This window comes from Gadus morhua, chromosome 7, assembly GCF_902167405.1.
Source record: "Gadus morhua chromosome 7, gadMor3.0, whole genome shotgun sequence".
In the NCBI taxonomy this organism is placed as follows: domain Eukaryota; kingdom Metazoa; phylum Chordata; class Actinopteri; order Gadiformes; family Gadidae; genus Gadus; species Gadus morhua.
In genome coordinates this window covers 19,888,587-19,903,178 of record NC_044054.1, presented here as the reverse complement: position 1 = coordinate 19,903,178, position 14,592 = coordinate 19,888,587, and the positions used below count along the sequence as shown (strand labels likewise).

General features: G+C 41.4%; 3 protein-coding genes across 3 annotated transcripts in view; 2 read left to right on the top strand and 1 right to left on the bottom strand.

Moving 5' to 3' along the window:
• Positions 1–6,969, bottom strand: part of gdpd5a (glycerophosphodiester phosphodiesterase domain containing 5a) — a gene marked incomplete in the record, with an annotated part of 16,985 nt that extends 10,016 nt beyond the window's left edge. The window contains 2 exon segments of the mRNA XM_030362281.1: positions 1,763–1,937; positions 6,368–6,969. Coding sequence (XP_030218141.1) covers positions 1,763–1,879 — 117 coding nt within the window.
• A 2,829-nt stretch (positions 6,970–9,798) lies between these two features.
• Positions 9,799–14,052, top strand: serpinh1a (serpin peptidase inhibitor, clade H (heat shock protein 47), member 1a). Its single transcript, XM_030362297.1, has 5 exons — positions 9,799–9,968; positions 11,227–11,853; positions 11,960–12,058; positions 12,489–12,721; positions 13,006–14,052. The coding sequence occupies exons 2-5, from the start codon at positions 11,256–11,258 to the stop codon at positions 13,306–13,308; spliced, it is 1,233 nt and encodes a 410-aa protein (XP_030218157.1). The 5' UTR covers positions 9,799–9,968; positions 11,227–11,255; the 3' UTR covers positions 13,309–14,052.
• Positions 14,053–14,440: 388 nt separating this feature from the next.
• acer3 (alkaline ceramidase 3) overlaps positions 14,441–14,592 on the top strand; it is a 9,428-nt gene continuing 9,276 nt past the window's right edge. Inside the window, exon 1 of the mRNA XM_030362298.1 lies at positions 14,441–14,592. This exon is cut by the window's right edge and continues 264 nt beyond it. The gene's annotated coding sequence lies outside the window, so the exon portion shown is untranslated.

Here is a 14,592-nt window from a genome sequence, read left to right as displayed (position 1 = left end):
CAGGTGCACCACATCAGCTAACGACCCTCATAGCTCCGCCCACTGGCTCCATGCACATATAGGCAAAGCAGCAGCGGACAGAAAGAGAGAGGCCGTCACATGTTTTATTTATGATTAAAGTCTAAAAAAGGACTGAAATATAACTATTCAAGGAAAGATGTATTTTATCAATTGAACCCTTTCTTTGAATTTAAGATTTATTTTATAACTGTTTAATACAACAAAAGGCTGCCAATACCTTAAATGACAAAGAGAGAGCGTGAGGCACTAGTGCAGTCAGACATTTTACTCCTAACACATCATCAGTGCCCGGGACACACATTGGGTGAATGGAGTCATCCCGGGCCAGACCCGCTTTGTATTTAGAGAACTGATTGACGGTGGGTTTGGTACTGCATGCCCAGTCTGAACACAGCTGGACATCTGGCCTGGAGAAAAACCCAACACTCCACTGATTATACTACTGTCATGTCCCATCAATAGTGCTCTACCATTGAATGGGCCTGATAAAGATAGTGCCCAGTCTTTCAGTACACTTGGGAGAAAATAGTTAGTTCTCTTGGAAATTTACGGGCAGAGGGTTGTAAAAATGCCTGCCACCACCTTCTTACAAGAGACCTGCACACATTTCTAATAATTGAAATCTAGATTTTCACCCGAGCTGAATAATGCCTCGCTTCATAGCAACGCTTTTTGGTTGTGTGGGCAGGCGGAGCCTTGGTCCAGATCTGTTCTTCCTTTGACAAAGACTGACCTATTTTAGGGCGCTTACAGAGCCAAACAAATGGAAAATTCTTCAAATATTCCAAAAGGTGAACAGGATTCAACAGTATGATGCAGATTTACCCTGGCCTCGTGTAAGATAAAGGACCTACATGGCCAGCAACATTAGTTTCTCTACGCAGGCTTAATGCCACTCTGTTGACACTTACCATACCCTTTAGATTCTAGACTTTTGTATAATTCAGGGCTACGATGTGGCTGCTGCATAACACGGTTAGAACAAAATATATATTTACTGTATATTAGTTAATAAGAAAAAAGGTAAAGTGGTTAACATCTTATATCCAATAATTCCTGGATCTGCTATCCCAACACTCTAAACCTGCACGACGTGTCCGATTAACAATTACTTGAGTTAAAAGGCACATAATCAGGACTTCACACACGTCCCTCTTGAATTTGACACAGGGGCTTAGCTTTCTCCACGCCACTAAGGTAAAGCTGCTTTCTCCACTCTTCAATGTAAATAAACTTAAATTAGCTCAAATATTGGCTTGCGAAGACATGAAGGAACAATGGTGCAGGCATGGTGCACCTGGAGTGGATGGGAGGAGGCCCAAGTACTTTGCTTTTGATATCTTTTCATTTGGTCAATCTGAGGAGCTGTAGTGTAAATCTACATTTGGTTATTTATTTAGCAGACTCTTGAATCTGAAGTGACTCACAAGTGAGTCACCAGCGACTCAAAATTGGACCAACCAAAACAAACAATTATGTTCCACCAAGTTTCTAAAAAAATAAATGGACAGAGGAGTGCAAAGAGGCTATAGATATCAGAAAGGGGAGGTTAGTAGAGGAGACATATGAATGTAATAGAAAAAGTATCCTTTTGACTATATATACCAATATTTGTCCAGTGTAAAGTTTACAACTTTAGTTTCCATCGTAACAGAAAAGGTCATAAAACCAACCTCACTGAACCCAACTCTCTCCCTAACCATCTCTACAGCTGTACCTATATCTGGATTCACTCTCTCACCTTAGAGCTGTCATCGTGGGAGCGTTGGTAGCGTTTCCAGCGGCAACCGTAGATTCCGGTCACAAAAGACACAAACACCTGCTTCTCATAGACCTGCAAGGGTTGGTGTTTCACCATGCTCCTTCAGCCTCGACCTGCCACCAGTCCAGTAGCATCCCACACAGGACAGGCAACTCTGGAGGAAAGAAAACCATTACGTTACAAAAACGATGCCCTCACAAAGATGGACTCCAAAACCCACAAAGAAGACAGGGAATGCTAGGGTAAGGAAATGGTTGAATGCAAAAATTATTCCCTTACATTCCCACACAGGAAAAGGGAACTCGGGGGGGAAAAATCAGTTAATTATAAAAACTGTTCCCACACAAAGGAGGCCTCAGAATCCCTGACAGGACAGTCCAGTAAGCATCCCAAACAGGATAGGGAACCCCAAGGAAAGGAAAGTGGTTAATTACATAACCTATTCTGTCAAAGATGGACTCCAAATCCCGAGACAGGGAACCCTTGGGGAAGAAATTGGTAGATTACAGAAACTTCTAAACGTTGCAAATATCATTTGAAGGACATGATATGATGTTGTTGAGTTTTCTGCCTTATCAAGGTATAGATTGATCAACTGTCAAATAAAACTGTTCATCTATTGGTCTTATTGAAAATTGTTGACCTACCTAATTGGTCTGCATCATATTTTCAAAAAAGTAACAATAAAGAGCCAGTGTATGAGCTTAACAGCTTGTTTTGAAGTTTCTCCCTTTATTATTTTGAGTGTTGTACACGTGATTAAACACAAACAGAGAAAAATGTTTCTCTGTCTTCGACACATGCCTTTCCTCATATTCGTGTGTCAAAATGTAGGCCTCCGAAGAACAGTCCAGCATGTTTTCTTTGCCCTGCCTCTACCCTGGACTTCAAGGTATCACATGAACATTGTTTACCATGCAGTTGCTCTTCCAATATATATCTTTTAAGTCATATCACAATATCTCTTCATATTATTATGAAAATCTAAATGAATAGGTGGACTGCCCCGAGCCTTGTTTTGGGTAGCAGCAGCTGCAATAAAAGAGGCATAGGCAACCTTCTATTTAGCATGTCTGACATCTCTTGGCATTTTCAACCTATGAAAATAATAAGTTCTACTGTCCACGCAGAGCCAGTCAGTCACTATCTGCAGGGTTTAAGAACCCCAGAAGAGTTGCTAGACGGGCAGCGGTGCAGGCGTAGAGAAAGGCCAGCCTGGAGAAAATGCCGGTTACCATGGCGGCAAGAACAAAAATGACCATGGGAGGAGAGATAATCCCACAAGTTTCCCCTGGTGAAAAACAACTATTCCTGAAGAAGAACGTTGCCGTTTTGAATTGAGAAAATCTAGTTCTTCTGGAGATGGCAAGTTTGTTGTAGCCTTAACTTGTGCAGCTCATCTAAACAATCAACCTTTGGAAGTACATCAACTGACAGAGACAGACAGTCAATTCAAGGAATTTGTGATTTGCTCCAGCCTGGTTTATAAAGAAGTCAGTTACTTAACATTTCAACCTTCTTCAAGAAAACATGAAGAAGCTGGATTGACTTGATAAAAAGATAGAGCCATAATGGCCAAAAAAACAAAAAAAACGTTGGAGCAGCTGTCTAAGCAGAGACCCAGCCCCTGTCAACTCCGATGGGCCTATGTGGGTCAAAGAGTCCCCTCGCTAGCAAACACAGACTTCCAGAATTAAAGTAAATGTTCACTCCTTCAGGTAATATAAGGAAACGAGAAGAGATCCTTTTTTTCAACAGATGCAATAGCATTGAAATTAAAGAAAAACCAACGCTTTATTCTATACAATCATCCCAAGAGGTTGATTTTCGTTTGATGATTCCACAATAATAAGATGGCAACCTTTAAATGGCAGATACAAAACATATTAGGGAAGAGTAATTGATAACTGTGATTTACAGCTTAAATAAATGACAGCAATCCCATTTATACAGGGTCTGTCGGGTTATAAACCATTGATGAATGACATTGAAGACAATTTGAGGGAAGACTATGGCTGGCACAATAAATGCTGGGATGTGTGAACAATGTGGCGACATGAATCATTTCAATCAGGAAGAATAAATCCATGTAATGTATCGCAGTGATAAGCTTGACTCAGCGTCTAACACGGAAACCACTAATTGGAATCCCCCAAGACTGCTGAGCGAAGTTGGTGTTACGATCATTCATAAATCAAAATGAATAACCGATAAGGAAATGAAATATCCTTTTCCAAGATGAGTTTTGCAAGAGGAGACCAATGAATAGGCTGCTGCGGCAGCGGGACCCAACCAACCAAAGAACGAAAGACAAATTTTCATGCGGCCACTTCCCGTCCGTTAAATAGAACCAACAACAGTGGTTCTGTGTCATTACCACAATCAGCGAGAGGGTATCAGCTCAAATATACATCACTATAGTTCTTACTTCTGTGGCAGAAAATCCATGGAAGAAAGTTGGAAGACAAAACCTATAGTAAATCTTGCATATTTTGCTGATCAATTGAAACCCTGTCAATCGGCTTAGATGTGTATTTATTTTGAAACTCTCAAGGGAAAGGCTGTCCTGGTGTTTATCTTCATGTACAATTCCCAATAAAACATTCAAAATAGATTCTTACCTATGCTGGTGGTAAGTATAGCTGTGGCTGCCCAAAGACGCACAGCAAAACATTAAAAAAAGGGATCCTTTTTGCTTTTCCTTGCGATTCAGTAATTTCAGGGAGCATGGGGAAAACATCTGATAAGACAAAGCAACCGAAACCGGGGCATTTGAAGCACCTGCCTAAGACACAAAACCCTCCCTCTATAGATTAAAAACAATGTATTATATTAACAAATTAAAAATGACATGAAGACCAGTCTTCACATGTTAAACTGAGGCCCTGGCGTCCTGTGGTCAGTCACTAAAGATCCCATGGCACGGTTCGCAAGGATCACTGGATGCTCCCAGTGTGGTAGTGGATGAGCTGCCTGCCAAAAATTGTTGTAATATGCTTTTCAACATGCTTTTCATTAGCCTCAATTTGCATATGCAAGGAAGACCATACTTGTGAGGAGGAGAAAAGTTTTGCTCGATTCATTTAGGATATCAGTAATCACAACACTTCATCCTGTGAGAAAGGTTGAGCCTATCGAACAGAACCCTTCGGTCTCTTCAGGTTCCAGCTACCGATCGCACCTCCATCTCGTCATTGGTTCAGCTTTCCTCCTGTTCAACCCATCTCATCTGCCAGAACTTGCAGCGCTGCCTTACCAAAATAGAATGTACGATTTGGTTCATCTCCAGAAATCTCCATGTTTCCGGTGACTAATGTGACCGCCTTTGTTAATATTTTAATGATCCATTAAACCCCAGCCATCTCATTTGTAAATGGCTTTAGCCCACAGAGCAAATGTCACATTCTATAATTAGCTTATAATATTTATCATTGCCACCTTTTTCTGGGTTCTTCCCTTCATTCATTGCGTCATAAAAGTATATATATAAAGGAGTAATCATTCATTCATTATGGGTTGAATGAACATTTTCCTGGCACTCTTTGCTCTGGCACTGTGTGCTAAGCATCATGGAGAGAATATTTTTACCACCTTCACACATTTTCAACAGTTTCTAATCACCTGGTTATATTTTCTTCGATAAATCAAAAGATTGTAAAGCCCATTTGAGAGGTCTGGCTCTTTGAAATTGGGTGTGGAGTTGATACATGATATGGTGTTACAAAATTAATTTATCAAGTTTTAACCCTTGCTGTGATTATACTTGACCCTGTCTGCACATCATCAGCAAGATGATTGACTGTTGTGCACAAATTACTTAAGAGCGAAGGTGATGGATAAGATAGGCATATGTGATGTTGAAAGCAACTTTACAATGTCTGAAATGGTTGTAAGCAAAGTCACTTATAACTAAGATAGATCAGAAAATGTATGTAATCTACCAATACAATTTTAAGAATGGACTTTCCACATACAATACAAAACCATCAGCCAATCAGAGTATAATTTATTTAATGTCATTAATGCCATTAAACTGAAGTTACAACCTTATCCCTATGAATAGTTATGAAGGCTTTTCTTCCGATTTTTATATATTGGGGTTGCATGACCTCCCTAGCCATAATTATGTTACCATGGTTACAGTAGACTAGATCCAGTAAATTGAACCTTAAAATGCATTTTTGCCTATTTCTGTTAGCTTTCCAAACTAAGGTAATGTAGCCTATGTATTTATGTGCGATTGGATTGATTGGATGTGAAAATAAACACCCATTAGGACTGATTGATAAGTTAGCCTGAAGGAATGATGGTTGATGGATGGATCAATACGTTGGAAAGACAAGGTATAAAATATCACCATATGTCAATTTTTTCAGATATAACCATTAACTGAAGGCTAATATTGATAGTTAACTGTGTACCTACAAATCCATCAGACATTACAAAACCAAACACTGTAGGCCATGCTAAACGACAGAAACACAGATGGACTAGAAGGTAATCCCATAAACTACGCACACACACACACATACACACGCACGCATCCAGACACAAACGCACAAACGCATACACGCACACACTCACCTTATTTTCACGAATGCGTCTCTGCTGAACGCTGTTAAAAACGGCTTAATTCTTGCTCTTCATTACCATTCAAATCGAAACACAATCCTCCACCGGGTTTAAACTTAAAAATATAATTTAAAAGGTCTTCTAAAGTTTCAGCGCCGCGACGTGACAACAATCCAACGGAACACATTAGTTGACTCAATTTAAACTACAGCGGCGAATGACGAAGGAATGTGCGCTTACATTTCAATAATCAATGTGTTCGTATTGAATTGTATTGAGGAGCACCTAGTTATTATACTTTGCAAAAGTGTTAGGCGAAAAAAAAAGCCCCAGCGTTAATCCTTCTGACACGCGTGGGTGGAGCTCTTGAAGAGGCGATATCTCTGTGGTCTGACACAGTGAGTGGAGGAGGGCGTTCTCCTCCACAGTACAGGGGCCGTTGGCAGGTGTAGTGTCAAACACCCAAGTCCACAAAGGACGGTAGAAGTACCGTTTACAAGTTGTATTAAGCAGCCCGTTCCTGTTGCATTAAGTGGACTTCAAACGATATCCAATTTGCGTCAACATCTATTTATCAAGGCTATTGCTGGCTATCCTTCCGCGCCCTAGGCTGTTTAGATCCCTCCCAACACCCTGTGTGTGTCACCCGGGGTCACATAACGCCGCGGATCAACTGACGGACGGTTCAAACAGGGGGGCTATTCAAGGCTCAGGAGATTATACCGTTTTTATCAGTAACATTATATTTAACATATGTTTTTAATATATTGTGTAGATCTACTTCTGTATGGGTTGTCAGCAAGTAATACTTGTCCATTGAGTAACACTAGAGAGCAGCATTTATTTTGACTGCGCAGCACACCTTCTCAATTTCTCCCAGCAGAGGGCACCATATTACATTTTTCCTTTTCCATTGTCACCAGCCTGGGAACCAGACGAATATCGCGATGTTTCATTTGCTCTCAAGAAGGACTGGCTTCCCCTCCCATACAAAAATATGTCTACCCGGTGCGAGACAGACCGACCAATCACAACCGTCTTTCTGATATGAGGCAGGATAAATACGATGACGTTGCAGAGTAGGTTTTCATCAACAACAAAAGATGGCTTCCGATGATGTAGAACTGCCTTTTTACGCTATCGAGAGAGCATTAAACGAACTGGACGGTGCATTTTCACGAAAAAAAGGAACACAGAAAACCTAAAGCTTTTGTTGAGAAGAAATATGTTTTCTCGTCGCCCAGTGCTGCCTAACCCGTTTCGTTACTATGATTGGTTGTAGACCTATGGTTGGATAGGCCCGTGGTTAACGCCCTTTGGAAATCGAAAATTATGGGGCGGTTCCAGACATGCATTTTGCAATTCGTATCGCGATGCCAGGCTTACGGTTCACATGCATTCACTTCATTCATTCAGATCATTACATTTTTTGTCTGCAAATATAGTCGTATCCCCTTTTGATGTGCACATTAAAACAATACAAATAATTAAAAGGGACACATTTTGCGCCACCGATTTGTATTAGGCTACATTTTATTTAATAATATCTATAGCAAAGAAATGTCACTCTCTTTGTGACTTCCATGCAACAATTACCATATGAAAACATAGGAGTTCTTTGTATCTATGTATGCTGTATTTAGTTTCAAAGATTTGCATCTTTATTGCATCATTATTTGATTTCAGGTTTTTTTCTAATACGGTTGTTGACCACAGCTGCACTGACACCATTACAAACTTTAAAGTGGAACAGCAGAACAGGACATGCATTTGTTTATACTCTTCCTGCCGGCACATTTAATTTGAAACACAGCTTACAATAGGCAGGGGGCGGACTTGCATGACATCGGGGGAAAGGGACAGAATCAAGCATTGAGGGGGAAACATTCCATTGTCTGTTCCCACCACTCCCTAGCCTGCTTCCTACACACTTCATCCTCATATACAAGCAAGTAAAGGGTCTATACAGAATATAAAGTAATAGAACGAACAATTTGTGGTATTGCTGTTATTCTAGGTGTAAGGCTGTGTAACCTGTTATTGTTATTGTCATATACATATATACAATGATATCTGGTGAATCTCAATCATACATTTGAAAAAAATACACTGTCCATTGTAATAGCCTTGCTGATATTATACGTATCAAAGTAAACAGATACAACAACCTATTGATCAGCCTTAATAAAATCACCAAGTGCATTTAAGTATAAGTAAAAACCAAAGAGAGAGAACTGAATATATTTATTCTGTGGTTGTTCTGATTGAGTTGCATATGTCGGGAACAACCAAACACCTATTTGTGTACATTTCTAAAGAAGCTGCTGGTTTCTACATCCACCAGGGCAGATCCCATTGCCCACGGTTTCAAATTTCAGAAGTTATTCAGCAGGGAGCCTGGGGTAATGTCCTTTTTGTGCTGCTGTTGCTGCTGCTGCTGTTGTTCCTGCATCTGCAGGAATGCATGCAGATGCATGCATGAGAAGGCCCTCCTGCCCTGTCCCAGCCTGGCTTTACATTCCATCACTGTCTGAGGGGGCTTGGAAGCCCACGTGTGTCCTATAGCTTACGTCTGAATTCATGTCACAAGTCCATTAGCATTAACCATGCACTTAAACAACTCCCTGCACTCCCCAACCCCCAGAGGGCATGCATTCATGAGGTAACACTGTTCCCTTTTCTTAACGTCGAGGTTCAGTTATCCTCATGCTAAAGAAGAGTTGGTTGAGAACATCAGATCATCACTATGGAGATGACATCAAAGAGCTACATGCATAAATAGCCCCCCTTATAAGTTGTCGGCCTGTATTAGAGGCTCAGTTCAAACAGACAGCGCAGCAACGGGGTAATTAAACAGACTGAGGAGAGAGAGGAGGGTTGATGGTCAGACTTTAACTCGACAAACTTACTGATTTGGGGGTAATATGCTGGTCATGTACTGATGAATAGAAGGCTTTTTTCCAAGCATTGATTTTTTATTCAATAGAACGCTAATAGAAAAACAGTCAAAAAGAACCTAGCCATGGAAGATCTCTGAGTTTACATCAACAGCCAACATTAGCCCTTTACTGGAAATCTAATAGCAGTCTAGTAACCATCTATTAGCATTGGCCTACTCATCCTAAGACATGCTACCACATGTCTACAGGGCGTGGTTTGGAAGATGTTCATTGATTTAGTTACAATCGAATGCACACAGACCATAATGGAGTATGCTCATCACAACAACGATGTAAGGTTTAAAGCGGGCAACAGCTCACATAAAAACAATGTAACTTTCAATATGTCAATTCTTACCAATGACAAATGTACAAATACAGGGTTCATAAAGTCAATGCTTCAAAATACCAGACACTGGTGTGCTCAGTGCTTTCAAATGTCAGAATATTCCAGGCTTTAGGACCTTGAAATGGGGGGGGATTCTTTTCCCACAGTAACTGGATACAAGGGGTGGTCCTAGGACTGAACTCTAAAATCTCTTCACTCCATTTCCTGCCGAGGTCCAGAAATGCAACTTTTTCTATAGACTGTGGACTTTTTGTGGAGGACCTACTCTGTACCACACAGTTGGTAAAAGACCTCTAGGTGTGAATTACAGCAGGAGCACAATAAGGTAAAGGGAATAGCCTTTCTTGGCAGGGTTGGAGGGGGAATGTGGAAAAAATGGTCTTCAACTGAAATGCTTTGTCTACAGGAAACAGCATTACAGTATTTTAATTGTGTTGCGTTCTAGTGTATTGATAACTTAAAAGCTAAAGTTAAAAGTTTAGCATTTAAAGAATCAGCATTTAAAGAATAGAATAACATAATGGAGGTGAACTTTTTACCTTGATATGCTTGCAATGTTTCTCCCTTTTTCTGCCTTTTACTTAACTTACTTTATTTGCATCACTAATGTCTTTGAATCTTGAATAATTCATGTTATAATGATTGCAAAACAAGGATGCTCACTTAAAGAAAATATAATTCGTATACTGTCTAGACCTAGAAGCTTCTAGACTTCTGGCACTATGCTGATTGGTGAGGCACCCCTCCAATGGGATAAGCAAGCCCCCTCTTCATTCATACGTGAGGTTCCTTCGAGACGCAATGGCTTACAAGGACATGAAGAAGTACCACATACACAATTCACAGCAAAACTTTACTTTGTCATTTGTAACATGCATGTGTAGCATGTGTTACAATAAATAGAATGCCTTAAATCTTAAATCTTGAATCTTGTTTTTATAATAGTAATTTTGTTAACACTTGATACACAAGTCTGTTTCACAAATATGCTACTAAAGAGGTGTCCCTAATGTCACAACTATTCTTACAATAACTTTTTAATCAGTCCCTGATGCAATATCTGAACACACAAAAATATTCTAACTTCAAAATGGAATGCTCGGGCTTTAAAGATCAAATTGTACTCCTTTTATTCATAACTCTCTGTCCTCACAAGCGTGTAAGGACTTGACTATGACCAGAAGAAAGAGTTCACAGATATAAAAAATCATTGCCTCACATAGTAACTGTGGCAACACAGAATTGTGTCTGTTAAGCCAAGTGAGCGGACAGTTCGGCTAGCCCCTGTTTAGTCTTCCTAGCATCTGGCGCTGCCTACGTGGCTGTTATATAAGCCTGCTCTGTGACTTATTTCCACATTATTGCTAATCCTCATTAGTAATGCTAACCCCGGAGACCAACTTACTTCTGGGAGAAAACGGCATTTATGTTTAGTTATACAAAGTAAAGTGACAGCACCAATCCAAATTTCCCCTACTATCTCACCATTATGTTTATACTATAGTATATAATCACACTGTAAGCACTGATTACTTTCCCAAACACAACATATAACAGAGAATCCCCCATATGTCTCCTTGCAGGTCTCTGCTATCAATTGAAGTCTGAAGCCATGTTGGTCACCAGTCTGGTGGCTCTGGCCCTGCTGGCCCACACAGCGTCCTCTGCCACGTCGGCCTCCCCGGATAAAGTCCTCAGCACCCACGCCTCCCTGCTGGCCGACAACAGCGCTAGCCTGGCCTTCAGCCTGTACCAGCGCGTGGCCCAGGAGAAGGACACGGAGAACATCCTGATCTCCCCGGTGGTTGTGGCCTCCGCCCTGGGCCTGGTTGCCCTGGGGGGCAAGGCCTCCACCGCCTCCCAGGTGAAGAGCCTGCTGAAGGCCGACAAGCTGAAGGACGAGCAGCTTCACGCGGGCCTGGGGGAGCTGCTGAGCGAGGTGAGCGACCCCGCCGTCCGCAACGTCACCTGGAAGATCCGCAGCCGCCTGTACGGGCCCAGCTCCATCACCTTCACCGAAAGCTTCCTGAAGAAGAGCAAGAAGCTCTACAACTGCGAGCACTCCAAGATCAACTTCAAGGACAAGAAGAGCGCCATGAAGGCCATCAACGAGTGGGGGGTCAAATCCACGGACGGTAAACTGCCTGAGGTCGCCAAGAACGTGGAGAAGACAGACGGGGCGATGATCATCAACGCTATGTTTTTCAAACGTGAGATCATACAAGGAAGAGAAATGTCCAACTGTTGTTAAAGTGCATTTATTAATTGTTGAATGATGCTTACTCTTTTTAAAGCTGTCCTTTTTTGTCAAAACAGCCCACTGGAATGAACAGTTCCATCCGAAGATGGTGGACGGCCGTGTATTCTTGGCGTCCCGTGGCTTAACCATTTCAGTGGAGATGATGCACCGCACAGGTCAGAAAACACTAACAAAACACATTGAAATGTATGATGCAGGTGAGAACTTTTTCATGGACTTTATCTCGTTAACATGCAACATGCTGGAAATCAGAAGTTACTGGGCAAGAGTTGTCTGTACATTTTAAGTCGACTTGGACACAACATATCAGACATATCCCTAGCTATAAACTACAAATATATTGTACCCATATTAACTGTGTAGTTATAGTTGCACAGCTGACAATGTTGTGCATATGTATGTGTGTGTGTGTGTGTGTGTGTGTGTGTGTGTGTGTGTGTGTGTGTGTGTGTGTGTGTGTGTGTGTGTGTGTGTGTGTGTGTCTATGTGTGTGTGTGTGTGTGTGTGTGTGTGTGTGTGTGTGTGTGTGTGTGTGTGTGTGTGTGTGTGTGTGTGTGTGTGTGTGTGTGTGTGCCCGCTCCACAGGCCTGTATGACTACTACGAGGATGTGGACAACAAGCTAACGGTGCTGAGCATTCCCCTGGCCCATAAGAAGTCCTCGGTGGTCTTCGTCATGCCCCTTCACGTGGAGCCCCTGGAGAGAGTGGAGAAGCTGCTGTCCGGGAAACAGCTGGACACCTGGGTGGCCAAGATGGAGGAGAAGGCTGTGGCCGTGTCCCTGCCCAAAATCAGCATGGAAGTCAGCCACAACCTGCAGGTCAGTCAAAATCCAAAAAATAAAAAAGGCACTATGTGGTGTAGTGTAAAGTTGCCAACACCAATATTTTGGTTTTGTTATCTTTGGCGACGCTTTTTGCGAAGAGCCTAATTGTTCCCATGGATAACAACGCTATCGCCACCCAGATCGTAACAATCATAATACCTCATACACGAGGGCTTTCATCAGCGGGGCCAGAGGCTCGACCACCGTTGCGTCGCCTCATTCGGTGATAGACTCATGAGGAAACGGATTTACATGAACGTCCTCTGTTTTGTTTTTAGAAACACCTTGGAGAACTTGGTCTGACGGACGCCGTGGACAAGGCCAAGGCGGACCTGTCCAACATCTCGGGGAAGAAGGACCTCTACCTGGCCAACGTCTTCCACGCCTCGGCAGTGGAGTGGGCAACAGAGGGGAACCCCATCGACCCCACGGTCTACAGCTCGGACAAGCTGAAGAACCCCAAGCTCTTCTACGCTGACCACCCCTTTCTATTCCTGGTGAAGGACCTCAAGACCAAGTCCATCCTCTACATGGGCAGGATGGTCCGGCCTAAGGGAGACAAGATAAGGGATGAGTTATAGCGTGTTGTTTTGACTGCAGTTCCCCCATTTTGATTCTGTGTTTTGGTTTGTCTAACTATGTGTTTGTTTGTGTGTGTGTGTGTGTGTGTGTGTGTGAGTGTGTGTGTGTGTGTGTGTGTGTGTGTGTGTGTGTGTGTGTGTGTGTGTGTGTGTGTGTGTGTGTGTGTGTGTGTGTGTGTGTGTGTGTGCATGTGCGTGTTTGTGTGTGTGTCTGAGTGAGTGCGTGGGATTATGTATGCACATGTTTAATTTGTAATGCAAAATTCACACCCTTTTGTTTTAGATTTGATGCATTCCTTTAACCTGTCGCGATTCCAATTTAAAAGTGTGTGAGCAAAATTTTGTGCACAATCTTATGTTGAAACACCGCTGAATTATCTTGGAGCGCTTTCTGCATCACATGCAGCAGGAATTTTCTTTTGTTGAACAAGATAGATAGAATACAAAATTAATGCTTATATTAAGTATAATCTCCTGAATAAGGGACTTGAATATGTGGTTTTTGGGAGTTCAATTGGCTGAAATTAATATTCAAGATATAAGTAGGCGATCACAAAAGGCGAATTGACTTGAACTAAGCGAAAATAGGCTGTATATTTGGTGACCCAGTCTTACCTTGCACATAGTAAATACCACTCAGGGGAAGTTTTGCTTTTCTTGACTTCAATATGTAATGATGCTATGATGTAAGGACATCACTTTTGAGTCTCATGCATCCTATTAAAAAATATTTGGACTACTTGATTTTTGCAATGTTTTGTAACTCTCTATTTGTTTATGGCTTTTCTTGTGTTTTTTTTGTTCTTTTTGATAACAAATGAGGGAAAAGTGAATTCATCTATAGTTAACTCAAGTTTTCATCCATTGGAATTTAAAGTCAAATTCTCTATCAATATTCCAATGGGAATTGTGTTGTCATACTTACCTATGCTACATATGCTCATTTGTTGTTTCTACCGCCACCGAGAGGTATGTGGCTTACTGTACAGCTACATTTCAGAAGTGGTTTTTAATATCAGAGAAATATAAAGCGTTTTTTTTTTATTATCATTTATTACACTAACAAAGATATTTGAGTCATCATTTTTATTATTATTATTATTATTATTATTATTATTAAATAGGCCAACATTTATTTTCATAAACCTTAATTAACTAAATCAATATGAATTTCATTTTAGGAACCCATTACGTCGTCCCTCACATAATGAAGGCCATGGATTTGAGCCTCATTTTATGCTCCTCTGAAACACTGAACACAAATAAACGCCGCACTTGTCAATC

Excerpts from the sequence above, each read along its gene's own strand:
- serpinh1a (XM_030362297.1), top strand. The coding sequence starts at position 11,256 with ATGTTGGTCACCAGTCTGGTGGCTCTGGCCCTGCTGGCCCACACAGCG. Across the intron at positions 11,854-11,959 it reads CAACGCTATGTTTTTCAAAC|CCCACTGGAATGAACAGTTC; the intron begins GTGAGATCATAC and ends TTGTCAAAACAG. Across the intron at positions 12,722-13,005 it reads AAGTCAGCCACAACCTGCAG|AAACACCTTGGAGAACTTGG; the intron begins GTCAGTCAAAAT and ends TTTTGTTTTTAG.